At 39.0% G+C, this 21,135-nt stretch overlaps 1 protein-coding gene across 2 annotated transcripts in view; it reads right to left on the bottom strand.

The window, feature by feature from the left end:
- UBP1 (upstream binding protein 1) overlaps nucleotides 1–21,135 on the bottom strand; it is a 66,697-nt gene that overhangs the window by 43,528 nt on the left and 2,034 nt on the right. For both annotated transcript variants that reach the window (XM_082637153.1, XM_082637154.1), the window contains one exon: nucleotides 7,114–7,265. In XM_082637153.1, coding sequence (XP_082493279.1) covers nucleotides 7,114–7,265 — 152 coding nt within the window. The remainder of the gene's footprint in view (nucleotides 1–7,113; nucleotides 7,266–21,135) is intronic.

Genomic DNA, 21,135 nt, shown 5'->3' with positions numbered 1-21,135 from the left:
AGGGGGAAGGGTAAGCTGGGACAAAGTGAGAGAGTGGCATGGACATATATACACTACCAAATGTAAAATAGATAGCTAGTGGGAAGTAGCCGCTAGCACAGGGAGATCAGCTCGGTGCTTTGTGACCACCTAGAGGGGTGGGATAGGGAGGGTGGGAGGGAGGGAGACGCAAGAGGGAAGAGATATGGGGATATATGTGTATGTATAGCTGATTCACTTTGTTATAAAGCAGAAACTGACACACCATTGTAAAGCAATTATACTCTAATAAAGATGTTAAAAAAAATACATCTACACGCAGAATGCTTCTCACAGAACATCTACTGGATGCTGGCAGAAGGACTCAGGCTTCCAAAAGGGCAAGAAAATCTCCACATAACTGGGTAGGGCCAAAAAAAAAAAAAAGAAAAGGAAAGAAACAGAAAGAGAGAAATGAATCAGGACAGGACCTATGCCCCTGGGAGGGAGCTGTGAAAGAAGAAAGGTTCCTGCACCCTGGGAAGTCCCCTCACTGCCTGGGAGATCAGCTGGGACAGAGGGGGAAGTTCGGAGCCTTGGAGGGGAGCACAGCAACCAGTTTGTGCAGGGCAAAGTGGAGAGAGACCTGCACAGATGGTTGGTGCAACAGAGCAGCACTCCCCAGCCTGAGACACTCATCCGCTGGGTCGGGTGGGGGCTGGGTGGGTGCTGGGTGCTGAGGCTCAGGCTTTGGAGGACAGACCCGGAGAAGAGGACTGGGGTTGGCTGTGTGGAGAAGGCCTGAGGGGGCTAGGGTGTGGTGAGCCACAACCGAGGGAGTCCAGGAAGAAGCCTGGGCCTGCCAGAGAGGCAAGGCACCATTGTGGGGGGCACGCAAGGAGAGGGGTGGGCCGCCACAGAAGCTTCTTTCTCCGTGCCCACTCTCAGACAGCAGGGCACCACCTACACGAGCTCCGGGGGCAGGTGCAAGATGCCACTGCCATCTCGGAATCCAGAGGCGGACACGGATCACTGCCGCCACGGAGCGTCCTGCGACTGAGCAGCAAACGCTGTCCCCTTTTGAAGAAAAGATAACCCAAATAAACAAAATAACAAATGAAAAAGGAGAAATCTCAACTGATACCGCAGAAATACAAAAAAAATAAGAGAATACTATGAACAATTATATGCCAAAAAATTTGACAACCTAGGAGAAATGGACAACTTTCTAGAAATGTACAGCCCACAAAAACTGAATCAAGAAGAAACAGATAATGTGAACACACTGATCACTAGAAGTGAAATAGAAACTGTAATAAAAAAACTTCCTACAAACAAAAGTCCAGGACCTGTTGGCTTCACAGGTGAATTCTACCAAACATACGAAAAAGAACTTATACTGATTCTTCTCAAACTCTTCCAAAGACTGAAGAGGAGGGAACACTCCCAAAGACATTCTATGAAGCCACCATCACTCTGATACTAAAACCAGACAAAGATACCACCAAAAAGAAAATTACAGGCCAATATCTTTGATGAATATAGATGAAAAATTCTCAACAAAACATTAGTAAACCAAATCTAACAACACATAAAAAAGATCATACACCACGATGAAGTGGGATTCACCCCAAGTTCACAAGAATGGTCCAACATACGCAAATGAAACAGTGTAATACAGCACATTAACAAAAGAAAAGTCAAAACCCACGTGATCATCTCAAAAGATGCCAAAAGAACATCTGACAAAATTCAACATCCGTTCATGATAAAAACTTTTACCAGGGGCTTCCCTGGTGGCGCGGTGGTTGAGAGTCCGCCTGCCGATGCAGGGGACGCAGGTTCGTGCCCTGGTCCGGGAAGATCCCACATGCCACGGAGCTGTTAGGCCCATGAGCCATGGCCATTGAGCCTGTGCGTCCGGAGCCTGTGCTCTGCCACAACAGTGAGAGGCCGCGTACCGCCAAAAAAAAAAAAAACTTTTACCAAAGTGGGTATAGAATGAACGTATCTCAACACAATAAAAGCCATTTATGACAAACCCACAGCCAATACAATACTCAATGGTGAAAAGCTGTAAGCCTTCCTGCAAAAATCTGCAACAAGACAAGGGTACCCCGGGACTTGCCTGGCTGTCCAGTGGTTAAGGCTCTGCGCTTCCAACGCAGGGGGCATGGTTTTGATCGCTGGTTGCGGAACAAACATCCCACACACCACACAGCGTGGCCAAAAAAATTTTTTTTAATTAAAAAAAAACCACAAGGATACCCCCCCTCACCACTTCTATTCAACACAGTATTGGAAGTCCTAGCCATAGGATTCAGACAAGTAAACGAAATAAAAGGTATCCAAATTGGAAGGGAAGAGGTAAAATTGTCACTATATGCTGATGACATGATACTACGCAGAGAACCCTAAGGACTCCACACAAAAACTACCAGATCTAATAAATGAATCCAGCAAAGCAGCTGGATACAAGAGTAACATTCAGAAACCGGCTACATTTCTTTACACTAACAATGAAATACCAGAAAGGAATGTAAAAAAACAGTACCTTTTAAAATTGCACCAAAAAAAAAAAAAAAAACAACCTAGGAATAAATTTGACCAAGGAGGTGAAAGACTTATACACTGAGAACTATAAAACAGTAATAAAGGAAATTATATCTCATGATCTTGGATTGGAAGAATTAATATTGTTAAAATGACCATACTACCCAAAGCAATCTACAGATTTAATGCAATCCCTATCAAATTACCCACGACATTTTTCACAGAACTAGAACAAATAATCCTTTATGGAACCATAAAAGACCCAGAATTGCCAAAGCAATCCTGAAGAAAAAAAAAAATAAAATAATAAGCAGGAGGCATAACTCTCCCAGACTTCAGAATACTACAAAGCTACAGTAATCAAAACAATGTGGAATTGGTACAAAAACAGACATACGGATCAATGGAACAGAATAGAGAGCCCAGAAATAAATCCACACACCTATGGCCAATTAATCTTTGACAAAGGAGGCAAGAATATAAAATGGGAAAAAGACAGTCTCTTCAGCAAGTGGTGCTGGGCAAGTTGGACAGCTGCATGTAAATCAATGAAGTTAGAAAACACCCTCACACCATACACAAAAATAAACTCAAAATGGTTTAAAGACTTAAACATATGACACCATAAAACTCCTAGAAGAGAGCATACGCAAAACATTCTCTGACATAAACTGTACCAATGTTTTCTTAGGTCAGTCTCCCAAGGCAATAGAAATAAAAACAAAAATAAAAAAATGGGATCTAATCAAGTTTACAAGACTTTTCATAGCAAAGGAAACTATTAAAAAACAAAAACAAAAAACAAAACCACAAGCTATGGAACAGGAGAAAATATTTGCAAATGATGTGATGCCACAAGGGCTGAATCTCCAAAACACACAAACAGCTCATACAACACTACAACAAAAAAACAAACAAACCAATCGAAAAATGGGCATAAGACCTTAATAGACATTTCTCCAAAGAAGACATACAGATGTCCAGTAGGCACATGAAAAGATGCTCAATGTCACTAATTATTAGAGAAATGCAAATCAAAACTACCATCAGGTGTCACCTCACACAGGTCAGAATGGCCATCATTAAAAAGTCTACAAACAACAAATGCTGGAGAGGGTGTGAAGAAAAGGAAACCCTCCTACACTCTTGGTGGGAATGTAAGCTGGTGCAGCCACTATGGAAAACAGTAGGGAGGTTCATCAGAAAACTAAAAATAGAATTACCATATAATCCAGCAATCCCACTCCTGAGCATATATCCAGACAAAACTATAATTCAAAAAGATAAGGTACCCCTATGTTCATAGCAGCACTATTCATAATAGCCAAGACATGGAAACAACCTAATTAGGTCCACCAACAGATGAATGGATAAAGAAGACGTGGTAAATATATAAAATGGAATACTGCTCAGCCACAAAAAAGAACAAAATAATGCCATTGGCAGCTACGTGGATGCAACTAGAGATTACCATACTAAGTGAAGTATGCCAGAAAGAGAAAGACAAATATATCACTTATATGTGGAATCTAAAATACGGCACAAATGAACTTATCTACAAAACAGAAACAGACTCACAGACACAGAGATCAGATTTGTGGTGGCCAAGGGGGGAGAGGGGGAGGGAGAGGGATGGATTTGGAGTCTGGGGTTGGTAGATGCAAACTATTACATTTACAAAGGATAAACAAGAAGGTCCTACTGTACAGCACAGAGAACTATATCCAATCTCCTGGGATAAATCATAATGGAAAAGAGTATGATAAAAGAATGTATATATGTGTGTAACTGAGTCACTTTGCTGTACAGCAGAGACTGGCACAATACTGTAAATCAACTATACTTCAATTAAAAAAAAAAGACACTTTGCTAAGTCTGGACCTTTGTTAACTTATCAGTGGGTGGGGCTTCCCTGGTGGTGCAGTGGTTGAGAGTCCGCCTGCCGGTGCAAGGGACAAGGGTTCGTGCCCCGGTCCGGGAAGATCCCACATGCCGCAGAGCGGCTGGGCCCGTGAGCCATGGCCGCTGAGCCTGTGCGTCCGGAGCCTGTGCTCCGCAACGGGAGAGGCCACAACAGTGAGAGGCCCGCGTACAGCAAAATAAATAAATAAATAAATAATAATAAAAGAGGTGGGGTAAAAGACACTCAAGCAACATCTCAATCAGGTTCAAACTTAGCCTGAATCTGGGAAAAGCTATGGATCCTCTCGTTAGAAAAATAAACATTCATTAAAAATTTGAAAATGATTTAGGGGATTCGCAAAAAATCTTGGGTTCAGAACCTTTTGTCAAAATATAATGCTGGGAGATAAATGCTAGGAGAGAAACCTGTGAAAGAACTGTCTGATATTCATATAAGTTTAAAGTATTATAATTTCTTTTTAAAAAGTGTATAAAAGTAGAATTTCTTTATGGTTACTCAAATGCATTTTTAATGATTATTCAAATATATGTTTTCAGAAATGCAGCCTGTATATGCAGTTCACTTTTCCACCTTTTTTTCCTTAAAAGGCTGGGAGAAATTAAGAGGTAAATTAACACAATTCTACAACCAAGAACATACTCATCATTAATATTGTAGGGAGCACAGTCACATGCCAGAAAATCACGTGCACTTATTATACTGATCACCATGAATGTGAGGTGTCAGCTGGGAGGGGAAACAAGGGAGCCTGCCAGGGTACTGGAAATACTGGACATAGGTAGTATTTTCAAGGGAATGATCTGTGTAAAAATTCATTGAGCTGTACACTTAAGACTCGTGGGGAATTCCCCGGTGGTCCAGAGGTTAGGGATCCATGCTTCCACTGCAGGAGCCACAGGTTAGATTCCTGGTTGGGGAACTAAGATTCCACATGCTGGGCAGTGTGGCAAAATAAATAAATAAATAAATAAAGACTTGTGCACACTACTGTAGATATTCAGTAACTATTTTTTAAAATTTAAGCTTGACCAAACTGACATTGAGCAAGTCTATCAACTGCTCTAAGCTTCCGCTTTTAAAATCTGTAATGGATCAATAACACTCCTCCTCAGGTTACTGTGGGAAGTGAGACAACATACGTATAGTATTTAGTACACTGCTTCATACACAGTCAGCACTCTGTGAATGTAGGTCTAATACATTATCACTATAGATGGTGGACTGCAAGTTTTATCAATGTGAGATGTCTTTATCCAGTTTAACAGTAACAGTGATAAGTTATGGATATTCCCCCAGGCCAACAGACAGACATATCCAATGTTCTTTAAATAGAGGGGTGTATGTGCATGTGCTCATTCATCCCATGGTATACACGTAACTTATTCAACTATTCCCTAAGTAAGAGACATTCTGGTTATTTCCTTTTTTTGTCATTAGAAATAAAGCTACACTGAATATTGTAGCCTTACCTCTACACTGCTTCTTCTGATATTTTTATAGCTAAAGCAGATTATCATAGAGACTCTTAAGTTTCATATTTGAAAGAACCTTAAGTCTCAAATTGAATGCCTACCCAAACAAATCCTAAAGTAATATTAACACCAAAATTAGAGTGTTGCCATAGGCTACAGATTAGAATTACCTGAAGTAAAACCTCATAAATTCTAAATTAGTATGTTAAACAAAAAGTTAGAAGATATTCTTCCACATTTCGGAATCATCACTAGTAAGTAGTCTAAAATCTATAGTTCCTTCCAAAAGTTTGAGGAATTAAAGAGTGTATTTAATGACAGAAAAATAATCAGAATATACTCTTAAGTGAACAGATGTTAATTCCCATTTTGTTGAAATAAAATAGATATACAGACAAGGAAACACACCTAGGATGTTAACTGGTTCTCCTGAGGGGGATGTAACTGAAGTCCATTTTCAGCTTTATCCCTTGACATATTCCCCAATTTTTCTACGAAGTATGTACTATTTTTATAACAATAAAAACGTTCAATTCTTTTTAAAAATAAGAGTCCAACATGCCTTCAGTATACGTCTCCAACAAATGAATTCCTGCATAACTAAGTACTTTTGTTTACATTGGTAAGTCACATTGGCCAGTGCCCAAACTGCTGAGAGCACCTCAAAAAAAATCCTTTACTCTTTCCAGCTGTATATCCTACCCTCACATCTCTATTTTCCATTCTGCCCACTCTTGCTTTCATATCACCGTAACATAGTATTCTCATTAAGTGTAGACAAGATTTGACGCAGTTTACTTTATAGCCACAGACTCCACCTTGCTGCAGTCTATTATCAACACAAACCTGTTTCGTTCCTGAGACCAAGTCCCTTGCTAGCTGGATTTCTGATTCATTCTCAAGTTCCACACTGAAACCATGTTCCTAAAAATAACTGACATCCTTTATTACCTGCTCCTCCTTTGGAGTCTGTCTAAAGAAATCCTATAATAAATCTTGTTCCACAGACCCTCTTTGTGCAAATAAGTTTCCACAAACAATTGCTTTGTTGGCTCACACTAAAATTCCTACAATTTTACAACTAAAGTTGTAAAAATTGAGAAAAAGAATCCAATTTTCAATTATTACCATTAATCTAGGCTGCAATGCCAAAACACTATTTCAGATTTTTGTGAACTCTTAAAAGTGTGACGCAGCCATACCAACCTTGGTTCAAATACGTGAGCGTTTCGTCGTGCAGCTTCACAGCTGGTGACGTTGCTGCACACATCACATACTGGAAGGGTGGGTGTTTGGTTTCGTCATCCAATGGAAGGCTGGAATCTTCCTGCTTGAAAATTGGCAATGCCAAGACATCGCTGAAAAGCAAAAAAAATATCAACACTGACCTTATTCTGGGTTTAAAACATTTTAAAACATATAAAAATATTTAGGGGTAGTTTCTTTTAAAATTTAAGATCAGATATGATATGTAGAATAAAAGAACTATTAATGCTAATCTGGCTCCCCCAAAAGATAGTTTTTTTGTGGTACGCAGGCCTCTCACTGTTGTGGCCTCTCCTGTTGCAGAGCACAGGCTCCAGATGCGCAGGCTCAGCAGCCATGGCTCACGGGCCCAGCCGCTCTGCGGCATGTGGGATCTTCCCAGGCCGGGGCACGAACCTGTGTCCCCTGCATGGGCAGGCGGACTCTCAACCACTGCGCCACCAGGGAAGCCCCAAAAGATAGTTTTAATAAACAATACCTCTAGTGTGAGTTGGGGGGGGGTGCCTATGATTAGGCAGAGCATTAAAATAAGAAATATTTAATAGTTAAGTCCAAACTACTGATAAAGAGATCAGGCTAATAATACATGTGGTACAAAAAAAAAAAAAAAGTTACGTGAAAAAAATTAGTTAAAAACTTTAAACTCATTTCTATTAAAAAATAAATAAAAGCAAGAGTACACAGCCACCTGTTTTGAAAGGTAGGTCACACTGGCACATGAAATCACAAAGAAGCATGTGATTAAATGGTATTTTACAAAAAGATCCCTGCTGGTCCTAGCTAAACGCTGAGAGCATAAAGCTTCATACTTAGTCTAAAACAATGGCTTCTTCTGAGAAGCAAACAGTAGTGGAAACAGCTGCTATTTTTCCCCCCAAGAATAACTTGGGTCATTGATTGGGAGGGGGATGGGGGGTCTTCTGGGGTACTGTCTATATTCTGTTAACTTTGGTGGTTAAACACACATGGATGTGTTTGGTTTGCCTTTAAAAAAAAAAAGCAGCTGAGGTATAATTTACATACCACAAAATTCACCCTTTTAAAGTGTATAATTCAGTGTTTTTTTAATATAGTCACAGAGTTGTATAGTCTTCACCACTATCTAATTCCAGAACATTTTCAGCACCTCAGAAAGAAATCTCATACCCTTAGCAGTCACTCCCTATCCCCCCACCCTGGCAACCACTGATTTGCTTTGTCTCTATGGATTTGCCTATTCTGGACATTTAATGCAAAAAGAATCATGTGGCCTTTTGTGACTTGCTTCTTTCAGTATGTTTTCAAGTCCATTCATGTTGTAGCATGTTATCAGTACTTCATTCCTTTTTAAGGCCAAATGATATTCCATTGTATGAATATACCACATTCTGTTTATCCATCATTGGATGATGGACCTTGGGCTTGTTTCCATTTTTTTGATTATGAATAATGCTGCTATGAACACTTGCATGTATTTTTGTGTAGACATGTTTAATTCCCTTGGATATATACCTAGAAGTAGAATTGTTGAGTCATATGGTAACTCTTTACCTTTTTGAGAAACTGCTAAACTGTTTTACAAAGTGACTGCACCATTTTACACTCCCACCATTAACATATGAAGGGTGGGTATTTCTTTTTTTGAGATAATTCACTGAGCTGTACATTTATATCTCGATGGTTTTTCTATGTCCATTTCTCAATAAAAGGTAAAACAGCAAAATATCCAAATGAATAACTACTATAACAACAAGAACAGCAAAGGCTTGTCTGAATTGTTTATTTCTTCTTACAAGCTGTTAACTGACTCAGATATCTGGCTACCCCATTTTAATTAAATTCAATTTAAAAGCAAAATGTGGAAATAAATGAAATGAAAGGGAAACCCTGCATTCCCTCCTCCCACATACATTTCTATTAAAGCACCAGACTGATTAGTCAGGGACTGAATTACCCACTAATTCTCCTTCTCCTTTATTTATACCTAGGAACTGTCAAAACACTCCTAAGTCAAAAGTATAACTGAGGAACACATAGCCAGGAATGGTCCCAAGCCTTCCTCTAGGACAGGGATAAAAACGTTGGAGCAGATATAAAAACTTTTCAGAAAACTTACAAATGGTACTTTAAGACTCAGAGCAGCTCTCTTTATTAAAAACAACCATAGCAGTCAAAGTGGCTCCATGGTAGATGAAAATACATACATATTCTATGTCATATATATGTAAGCATTTCAAGTTCCCTTGTTGAGAGAATTCCCTGGTGGTCCAGTGGTTAGGACTCCATGCTCTCACTGGTGAGGGCCTGGGTTCAATCCCTAGTCGGGGAACTAAAAGCCCACAAGCGACATGGTGCAGCCAAAAAAAAAAAAAAGTTCTCTTGGTGAGAAAGAAATAAAAAATGAGATGAGAGTTATAACTCAGATGAATTTAGTTAATTATACTAAAAAGTGACATGGAGAATAATTTTAAGATCTTAACACTAACTGCTTGGGTTGATCATTACATACAGGTCATCAAAATAAGACATCAGACTGCATAAGAATGGCTATTTGTAAGTAAACTGTTACACATAGTAAATAAAATTTTATTTGCTTCAGATTCTAGAAGGCAACCACCATTTTATTCACTTGGTTATAGGCTACTATGCTCATGGTAGGTGCTAAAAGACTCTTGAATAAACTTAACATATAAATACATAGAGATCATTTGTTAATGAAATCCCAATTAATTTTTTACTTAATTAGAAAGAAAATGCATTCCAACCAACACAGCAGCCAGAGAAAGCCTCTTCAAACAGAATTCAGATCATTTCATTCCTTTGAACTCTCCCCATCAGCTCACTTTCGAAACCAGAGTCCCTACAAGGTCAGACAAGGCCCTACGCAATCTGCTCTTCTCTCCTTTTCACCTACCCACCCACAGTCTCTCTGCCTCAGCCAGCCTCCTTCCCCGCCTTTTCCAGGGCCTCTGCATTGGCCCCTCTTCTGCTGATGTCCTACTGGCTCATTTCATTCAAATGTCACCTTTCCAGTGACAACTGTAATCTTCCCATCTGTACTCCCAGTTTCTCCTTTCCTGCTCTATTTATCCACAAAGCGTTTCATTTTCCAACAGTATACGAGACTTAAATTTGTATCCTCCATAAGTATATAACCACCCCCCAAATTGGTTTCTCTTCACTGACTAACTCCAGCATCTAGCACAAAGAAGGAGCTCAAATATCTGTTAAATTGATGAATGAATTGTAGCACTGGTAATCAATTATTACTAAAATGAAAAACTAGGTCTCCAGATAATTTAATGTCATAATTTCTACCAGGCTGAACCATAAGAAATTTCTGGTATTCACCTGATTTTGTCACCTCATATCCCAGACAGATAGGCCGCCCAGGGATCTGACAAGCAGATGAAAAGACTCAAGGCTTTGTATTATTCCAAGTAATTCTGAAATACCAGTATCCAAAAATAACCAGGCACACAAAGACAAACACGACTTTAGGAGCAAGAACCAAGAGAAGACTCTGTCTGTTGGTATTCAGTTCTTTTCTGCCTTTGTTGCAGAGGGTTAGAGGCCTGAAAACTACATATACAAGACTTCTTGCCAGCTGGAATCTTCCTAGGTTGCTCCAAAGGGAAGAAACACTGGTGGGAAATTAAAAGGGAGTGGGAAAGAGGAGAAGCAGGTAACCATAGCTGCAGGAGAGCTCAGGGCATCAGCAGCCATGCCTCCGGCAGCCAACTCTCCTCCCTAAATCCTTCTAGCACCTTTGCAATCAAATACTTCACTAAATCCTTCTCTGCTTGAAACATCTCAGTGTTCTCTCTTTCCTGATTGGACAAAGACCAATACCCACCAAAGACTTCAAGATGCCAGAATTACTGAATCCGTATGATAAAATTAAGCTTACTCTGTTGAAAGAAATAAAAAGATAAGCCTGAAAAGATCTGCAAGGAACCGGAAATTTCAAGGGACAGCAAACCTGTAAAGGAACAAATAGAATTTTGAGAACTGGAAGATAAAATTGCTAAAATTAAGAACTCATATTTAATAACAGCTCACACAGAAATGAAGATACATAAGGAATCTGGAATACAGGTAAAAGAAGTTATCCAGAAGGCAGCATGGAGAGCAAAATGATAGAAAATGCAGAAGAGATGTTAAGAAAGAAAAGACAAAGTGAGAAGATTTCACATTGAAGTCTCAGAAGAGAAAAGAATGGGGTAGAGGCAATTATTTGAGATAAAGGCTAAGCAAATTCCAGAATTGATGAAATACACTAATTCACTGATTCAAGAACCCCAAATAACCAAAGAAACATAAATAATTTAAAAAACCACACCTAAATACACCAAGAAAAACTTATAAGCCAGTACAGTCATGTGGAAGTTCAATTTTCTCAGTGAAGTACCAAGTATGGAAATCAACTGAAAGTAGGCCCTAGGAGGAAGAGGTGTGGGTCTGAGATGGAGCCACCCCATCCTTACGGAGAGCTGGAAAGGAACTGGACTGGAGAGGGACTGGACAAGGGCACTGAGGTGAGACCACTGAGCAGCAAAAGGATGCACTTGAGAGCTGAGGTCATGGATTTCCAGTGAGGCCCAATCAGTGCTTCCCTAGAGCCACATTCAGCTACCTAAGTAAAGAGGTGAAGAATCAAATTTAATCAGGGTTACAGTTTTATTAAAATAAAAAACAGGAGAAGGGAATAAAGCAAGAGGGGGCAAGGGAGACAAAGGTATGTGCAAAAAGTAATTACAATGATTGACCAGGGAAACTTAAACTGGCTGGGGAAGAAAACAGGAGTTCAAGAGGGTAAGGAGCAGTGAACTGAGAGCAGCACCAGTGATTGTAGATCTTAATGGGTTCAGTGATGGCAGGAGGAGGGTAATGAGGTAGTGAGTGAAGGGCAGGGGGCAGCAGGTGAACTCTGAATTTGAGATTACAGGTCGGCTGCATGACTGGTAATGTCAAGGTCTAACCTATGACCATAGGATTGAGTAGCTGAGATCATGTCATTGTAAGAAAGATAATCAAGAAACAGAAGTGTCAGGTTACTGGAAGTCCCATTTAAATATCTTTTGAAATCACCAAGAATTAAGACAGTAGTAGTGGGGCTTCCTTGATAGTGCAGTGGTTGGGAATCCACCTGCCAATGCAGGGGACAGGGGTTCAAGCCCTGGTCCGGGAAGATCCCACATGCCACGGAGCAACTAAGCCCGTGCACCATAACTACTGAGCCTGCACTCTAGAGCCCGCGAGCCACAGCTACTGAGCCCGTGAGCCACAACTACTGAAGCCCGCGCGCCTAGAGCCCATGCTCCGCAACAAGAGAAGCCACTTCAATGAGAGACCCGCACACTGCAATGAAGAGTAGCCCCCCGCTTGCTGCAACTAGAGAAAACCCACGCACAGCAACAAAGACCCAGTGCAGCCAAAAATAAATTAAATAAAATAAATAAATTTTTTAAAAATCTGGAACTTCTCCTACTCCTGGCAAACAAGAATCAAGTGCACAAAAGGACTGGCCCAGTGTGCCCTAAAAAATGAGATACATGTCTAGGAAAGACTGATCAAAAAGAGAAAAGGCACTAATCAGTATGAGTAAAAAAAAAGATATAACTAACGATATAAAAACTAATAAGATGAGAATATTATTAACAACTTTATGTCAACATATTTGAAAATATGGGTAAGATGAACAACTCCCTAGGAAAAAACACCAAAGCTTTCTTCAAGACATAAAAAGCAGGACTTCCCTGGTGGCTCAGTGGTTAAGAATCCACCTGCCAATGCAGGGGACACGGGTTCTATCCCTGGCCCTGGAAGATCCTACATGCCGCAAAGCAACTAAGCCCGCGTGCCCCAACTACTGAGCCCGCGTGCTGCAACTACTGAAGCCCATGTGCCTAGAGCCCGTGCTCTGCAAGAAGAGAAGCCACCACAATGAGAAGCCCATGCACTGCAATGAAGAGTAGCACCCACTCGCCGCAACTAGAGAAAGCCAGCATGCAGCAACGCAGACCCAAAGCAGCCAAAAAAACAAAACAAACAAAAAAAAGCTTTAAAAAATAATCCTACAGAGACTGATATTGTGGTTTATATTCCCCCAGAGTAAACTTTTGGGGAATTCTAGCGAACTTTCAATGGCAGCTCTTACACCCTTCTCAACAGGACAGAAGCAGAGGAAATACTTCCTAATTCATTTTATTAAGACTTAGGTAATGTTGAAATCAAAACTAGGTACAAGCAAAACTAGAAAAGAAAATGAAAAGTTCATTTCAGTTATAAATATATAGATATATAAATATATAGATGCATATATAGCCACCACATGAGAAGCCTGTGCACTGCAACGAAGAGTAGCCCCCACTCGTCACAACTAGAGAAAACCCGTGCGCAGCAATGAAGACCCGATGCAGCCAAAAAAAACCAAAAAACAAAACACAAAACCTTGGAAGAGAGACTTACAGATAAATATGTAGCCGTAAATGCATCTATTAGAAAACACACACCCAAAACCAAGGACAAAGCACCTAACTAAAGAAGGTGGAAAATAACAAGCGTAATCAAGAAGGAAGACCACAAAAATAAAAGAAAATGCAACAGAGGAGAAAAACAAAACCAAAATTTGATTTCTTACAAAATACTAGATATAGACAAACCTCTGAAATAGGTCACATTAGAAGGAAAAGACACAAGCAATACATGGAGTGAAAGAAAGGGAGTAATCACAAACATCATGGAGATCAGTTAAAAAAAAATCTGGAAAAAAAATTCCCACAGCTGGGTAAGATAGATAAATTGTATATTTCCTATGCCCATTAAATAAACTACACAGGCAGTCAAACATCTACTCATGCAAAAAAAACAAAACAAAACAAACAAAAAAAAACAACCCATTAAAATCACCAAACGCTGTATTCCAGGTGAGCTTTACAAAACCTTGAAGAAACAGTTAAGTCCCACCTCACACAAAAATGTCTAGCTCAGGGCTTCCCTGGTGGTGCAGTGGTTGAGAGTCTGCCTGCAGATGCAGGGGACCGCGTACCACAAAAAAAAAAAAAAAAAAAAAAAAAAAAAAAAAAGTTTAGCTCATAAAGAGAAAGCTCTCCTGCTCACTTGAAGCTGATACAGCCTTAATGTTTTTTTTTTAAGGACAGGAGAACCAAAAAAAAAAAAAAGAAAGAAAAGAAAAGAAAATTGAGGACCAATCTCAGCTATAAACAGAGACAACCTATTTATGAAACTTTGGAAGCATTCTCTAATCAGTAAGAAGACTGAAGATTCAAATTCTTAGTGCTTCTAAACAACACTGCAGTGAAGGCTAGACCACACACTAAGGCAAGAAAATGAAAAGTAAAGATTACACAGGAAGTGGGACTTCCCTGTTGGTCCAGTGGTTAAGAATCCATCTTGCAATGCAGGGGATGCTGGTTCGATCCCTGGCCAGGGAACTAAGATCCCACATGCCACAGTGCAACTAAGCCTGTTCACCACAATTACTGAGCCCACGTGCCGCAACTACAAAGCCCACATACCACAGCTAGAGAGAAGCCCGCTCACCGCAAAGAAGAGCCCGTGCACCACAACTAAGACCCGATGCAGCCAAAAACTAAATATTAAAAAAAAAAAGATTACACAGGAAGAAATAAATCTATCATTATTTAAAGATATCAACTAGGAAACCTGAGATCCTACAAATTATTAGAACTAATAAGTTCAGCAAGGTCCTGGAGAGAAGAAAAAGGGGAAAAAAAAAAAGCTACCGCAAGAAAAAAAAAAGTATATATATAGCATTCCCAACCGATTTTTCTCCTATCCAGAAAGATTATCTTCTTCTACTTTGAGAAGACTTCTCAGTTATTCATTGGTGGGCAGCCAAAGGGTGCAATGGGAAGAAGTGGAAGGTCAGATCCCAACTCTGGAGCTTCAAATCTCAGCTCTGCCCTTTGTTGAGTGACACTGGGACTCTCTGAACTCTAGTTTGTTTTTAATTTAGTAGAAAATATTTTAAGTATCCAAGCTCTAGGCACACATTAGACCAGAGATTCTCCAAGTGTGGTCCGTGGAATCCTGGGGAACCTGAGATTTTCAGGGGTTCAGGAGGTCAAACCTATTCTCAGATTAACACTGAACCATTATTTGCCTTTCTCACTCAGTTGACATTTGCACAAAACCGATGGTGGTTAAAACTGCAGGTGCCTTGGCATGAATCAAGGCAGTGGCACCAAGCTACACTAGCAGCCATTGTATAAAAAGTATTAATTTTATTAAATATTGGTCCCTGGGTAGGTATGATGTATTTCTGCTGCACATCTGGTTGTCTCAAGGAAAAGTTTTTTATGAAATTATGCTCTGTGAGCTGATCTAGCAGCTTCTCTCACAGAATATCATTTTACTTGAAATAAATATTGACAAACTATGATTCTTCATACCTGAGTATCTGACAGAAATTTCCTCAAAAATGAATAAAGCGAGCCTATCATTTCAAGGAAAATAACTGTGATAGCAGTTGTTACCAATGATAAAATCTGCACCCTCCACCATGTACTTTCTCTAATGGGACAGTGGTGATACTAAGGAATATGATTTTCTGATACTGCATAGAGAAAAATGTCAACATTTAGAAGATCTGCATAACTCAAGAAATCATTATTTTCTAAATGACCAATGCATGCATATTTCAAAATTACTCAGGGTAAGAGACCCAATCAAAGTTCAAAACAGACAAATTGATTCTAATGTAATAGTACAAAAAGTACATTGATACAGTTTCAGATTCCACACTGTAACTTTAAGAAACTACCACTTTTCAAGTGCTGGTAATATTATCAGACGACTTTCCAAAATGATCTGAAAGAGCTATTAAAATAATCTCCCCCTTTCCAAACACATATCTACGTGAGGCTGGATTTTCTTCACATATGTCAACCAAAACAATATATTCCAATAGCAGATAAGAGAATCCATCTGCTTTTCTACACCAAATATTAAAGAAGTTTGCTTAGAGGAAAACATAGGCAGAACACTCAATGACATAAATCACAGCAAGATCCTTTTCAACCCACCTCCTAGAGAAATTGAAATAAAAAAAAATAAACAAATCGGACCTAATGAAACTTAAAAGCTTTTGCACAGCAAAGGAAACCATACACAAGACGAAACAACAACCCTCAGAATGCGAGAAAATATTTGCAAATGAAGCAACTGACAAAGGATGTATCTCCAAAACCTACAAGCAGCTTATGCAGCTCAATATTAAAAACAAACAACCCAATCCAAAAACGGGCAGAAGACATAAACAGACATTTCTCCAAAGAAGATAATACAGACTGCCAATAAACACATGAAAGAATGCTCAACATCAATCATTAGAGAAATGCAAATCATTACTACCATGAGGAATCACCTCACACCAGTCAGAATGGCCAGCATCAAAAAATCTACAAACAATAAATGCTAGAGAGGGTTTGGAGGAAAGGGAACCCTCTTGCACTGTTGGTGGGAATGTAAATTGATACAGCCACTATGGAGAACAGTATGGACGTCCCTTAAAAAAACTAAAAACAGAACTACCATATGACCCAGCAATCCCACTACTGGGCATATACCCTGAGAAAACCATAATTCAAAAAGAGTCATGTACCACAACGTTCACTGCAGCTCTATTTACAATAGCCAGGACATGGAAGCAACCTAAGTGTCCATCGACAGATGAATGGATAAAGAAGATGTGGCATATATATACAATGGAATATTACTCAGCCATAAAAAGAAATGAAATTGAGTTATGTGCAGTGAGGTGGATGGACCCAGAGTCTGTCATACAGAGTGAAGTAAGTCAGAAAGAGAAAAACAAATACTGTATGCTAACACATATATATGGAATCTAAAAAAAAAAATGGTTATGAAGAACCTAGGGGCAGGATGGGAATAAAGATGCAGACCTACTAGAGAATGGACTTGAGGACATGGGGAGGGGGTAGGGTAAGCTGGGACAAAGTGAGAGAGTGGCATGGACATATATACACTACCAAATATAAAACAGATAGCTAGTGGGAAGCGGCCACATAGCACAGGGTGATTAGCTCGGTGCTTTGTGACCACCTAGAGGGGTGGGATAGGGAGGATGGGAGAGAGGGAGATGCAAGAGGGAAGAGATATGGGGATATATGTGTATGTATAGCTGATTCACTTTGTTATAAAGCAGAAACTAACATACCATTGTAAAGCAATTATACTCCAATAAAGATGTTAAAAAAAGAAAAAGAAATTTGCAAGTGTAAGACAATACCACTCTTCTCACAAAGTGTTTTGTTTCTGAAAAGTTTTTTAGTAAAATATATTTGTGGTAATATATAATGGTTTGTAATTGTTATTTCAAATAAATTAATAAAATTTAAAAGTTCTTGATTATGAAGAGACTACAAAGGACACAGCATACCATTCTATTCAGGTAGACTGAGACAAAGTAATCTATAAATGAATGACATCAACAGTGGTCCTACTCTACTCAAAATCGTTCTGCTGGGACTTCCCTGGAGGTCCAGTGGTTAAGACTCTGCACTTCCAATGCAGGGGGCGTGGGTTCAATCCTTGGTCGGGGAACTAGGATCCCACATGCTGCACAGCATAGCCAAAAAATTAAAAAATAAAATAAAATAAAAATGAGCCTTAAAAAAATCATTCTGCTAAAATGACAGAGATCCTTTAAAAGCTAAATAGTATTCACAGGTATTCTATTGTTGCTTCCAAAAAAATTTTATGTGTTTAACAACGGTTCTGACCACTACATAGCAGAAGTGTCAGAGTCATAAAAGAGAAGGAAAGGCTAAGGAATTGTTGTTGAAGGAGGTAAAGACTAAATGCAATATGGGATCCTAGATTGGAACCTGGACTAGAAAAAGGGCAATAGAGAAAAAAACCCTGTGAAATTCAAATGAGTTTTGCACTTTAGGTAACAGTTCTGCACCAAGGCAGTTTTGAAGACTGTATTCTGGTTATGGAAGTAGGAGAAGCTGGGTAAAGGGTATATGTCAACTATCTACACAATCTTTTTAACTTGTAAACATAAACTCCTAACTCATAAACTCAGAAAGTTTAAAACAAAAAGACTCTACTACCAAGGTTCAACACAGAAGAGGTTCACAACCATGTATCAGATATGTCCCAAAGCAAGCAAAATAAATATTACAGAAGTTCTTTTAAATTCAGTCACAGAACTTACAGCAAAATAAGATGAACCATCAGATGGTATTTCCACCAAAAGTAAATGTTCAAGTTGTCCTAGCAAACTAACAAGTGTCACTCTGATGAAACATACCACATTTATGAGACCGTATCAATAAACTACCAAGTTTCAAACAGCCCTGATTGAAGGGCATAAACTGTACTGAATCTTAGTGCGGGGAGGGAACACCTGATTTTAAAAATTGAACACAATAAAATCTATGGACAAACAATAGGATGTACATAAATTAGCTGAGTTCTTAGTCTACATAAAAATTACTTTTTGAATATAAGGTTTCAATACTCAGCAAATGTTTTTCCAAGGCAATCAAAGTATATTATTAGAATCTATCCTTTACAGCAGGGGTCAGCAAGCTACAGTCCAAATGTCAAACCCAGCTGGCCTGTTTTTGTACAACCAGGACCTAAGAATGGTTTTTACATTTTTTTAAAGGGCTGTAAACAAACAAAACAGAGTGACAGAGACCCTCTGGCCTACAAAGCCTTAAATATTTGCTATCTGGCCTTTTATAGAAAAGATTTGCCAATCCCTGCTTTAAGGTCCAATATGGATACTATACTCTGAAGTGAGTATCTTTTTTTATCAACAATTTATTAAATTCTTTCAAGATTAAACCCAGAAAATGTTTTTAAAATTTGAAATGAGAAATTTTATAGAAATTATTGCCAATTCTGGAAGCAGTCTCAGGTACCACCCTGATAAATTGTTCAAATTTCACCGATCCTGAAAATTTTCTATACTTCCAAGAAATGTCACCTACTCAAGGACATTCTGCTTTAGCATGAGACCCAAAGAAAATTATAAGCTATTAATAGCTATATAATAAACCATACCCTTTGTAATCTTTTACTAACTTAACACTGATCAAAGTTGAAATATTTCCATTACCTCAAAGGGTCTATAAACTGACATTTTAATCTTTCAATCAATATAGGAAATCTGTCTTCACCCCAAACCAGTTTTGAGTTAGCAAATTATTTGTAAACTATGAATGTACCTCTCACTTAAGAATATGTAAAGTATACCTTTTGTTTCAAAACAGATGTATACCATAGTGGAGTTTAAGAGGGCTCAGACCAATGCCCTTTGTAAAGTAATAATTTAATATTTTAAAAGTTTTTATGCATAAAGAATTCACATTACTTTCATTTTTCAAATTACTCGTTAAATCCTGAAAGTTAACTTATTATAGATTATACATGTCATGTGAACACTTAAGATGGAAATAAAATTACCAGGTGGCCCAAAAGACCCTCCTAGGAGAGTTTTAATGAGTTTTACTTTTTCAAGTCCTTTGGTTATCTGCTCCTTACTTCACAAAACATGAATGACCCAGATTTCAAGTTACAATGGGTTTCGGCCTTTATTCAGTGAGGGGAAACTCAGTCCTCACTTGGAATGGTGGTGCCACTGACAATCGCTTTAACAACTACAAACTTTGGTTTACACACTTACAAGAAAAGGATTGGTCTATTAGCTTTCTAGGGTCTCTTCAACCATCTCTAGACTCCTGATGTTGTAACTAAGATTTTAAAGAACGTTTATGACCCGCCTCATTTCAAACAGAATCTGCAGCAGCCTATGCCTCACATACAAATGGGGTACCAGAGTACACACAGAAGAACACAAACAGACAATGAGAACCAGAGTGTAGAAAATAAAAAGGGAAGCGAAGATTTTACCAGAAATTAGCCTCATCATATCCCAATACTATCAGCCTACATCATTTAATGCAAATATATATTTCTAAATTGTCAGACTACTGAGAGAAACCACGCTTCTTTCATGCTATCTTCCTTCAAAGCTGAAGAAATCATTTCCTAAAGAAGCCTTTAGAAATACCTCTTGGTTTAAGCCATACAAAAAACAAATACAGTAAGCATACTTCAATTAGGGTTTTTTTTTTTTGGCCGCACTGCGTGGCAGGTGGGATCTTAGTTCCCCTACCACTTCGCAGTGGAAGTGTGGAGTCTTAACCACTGGACCTCCAGGGAAGTCCCTCAAGCATACTTCACATTGAAAGAAAAATGGAAAGCTGCCTCCAGAGCAAATTTTTATCAAGAAGTCACTTTTCCAATAATTTCAAGTTTAGCGCCTCAAGTTTATTTCTTGAATTTGAGAGAACAAATGAAATAGACAAGAATCATGAGCCTTACTTCCCTGGAGCTGGGGAATGTCCCCGATGCCTGAGGAAAGGAGGCCACTGCCCCCCAGCTCCAGGGCCGGGCTTGGGAAGCGTAAAGGCCATCCAAGGAGGACTGCAACAGCCTAAAGCCTTCTTCAAACCTTCTCCAGATCAAGGCAATCTTGGAGTTTTCCTAAATTTGTATTTGAAATAATTGGCCTTGAATTTGCAAGAGGCAAGTACTCTCCTGGCTCCTCTTGAGGACCCAATTAAGTACAAAAAACTAAATAAGCTCCTTAAAAATGGTATTTGCCTTCAAAGATACTAGAAAATTCAGATTAAATGACACACACCATATAACCAATAACCAAAAACAATCAATGGAAAAAGTCCCCATGGAAAGTGTTGTAAAAAGACACAGAATTACAAACATGTCAGAAAATACCTTTAAGGACAAGGTAATGAAAAGGTTTAATATCAAGATTTTCCTTCTAGACCATAAACAAAAGTTCACTAGTTGGCTGAATCACTGAAACAAACAGAACTCGAGAAAAAAAAGTAAAAGCTCCAAATAACCCTCAGTAAGCAAAGCTCTCAGCAGCAA

The sequence above is a fragment of the Mesoplodon mirus genome (genome assembly GCF_964341445.2).
Source record: "Mesoplodon mirus genome assembly, chromosome: 12".
NCBI classification, from domain to species: Eukaryota; Metazoa; Chordata; class Mammalia; order Artiodactyla; family Ziphiidae; genus Mesoplodon; species Mesoplodon mirus.
Note: the sequence above shows the minus strand (reverse complement) of the source record. Positions and strands in the feature narration are given on the sequence as shown.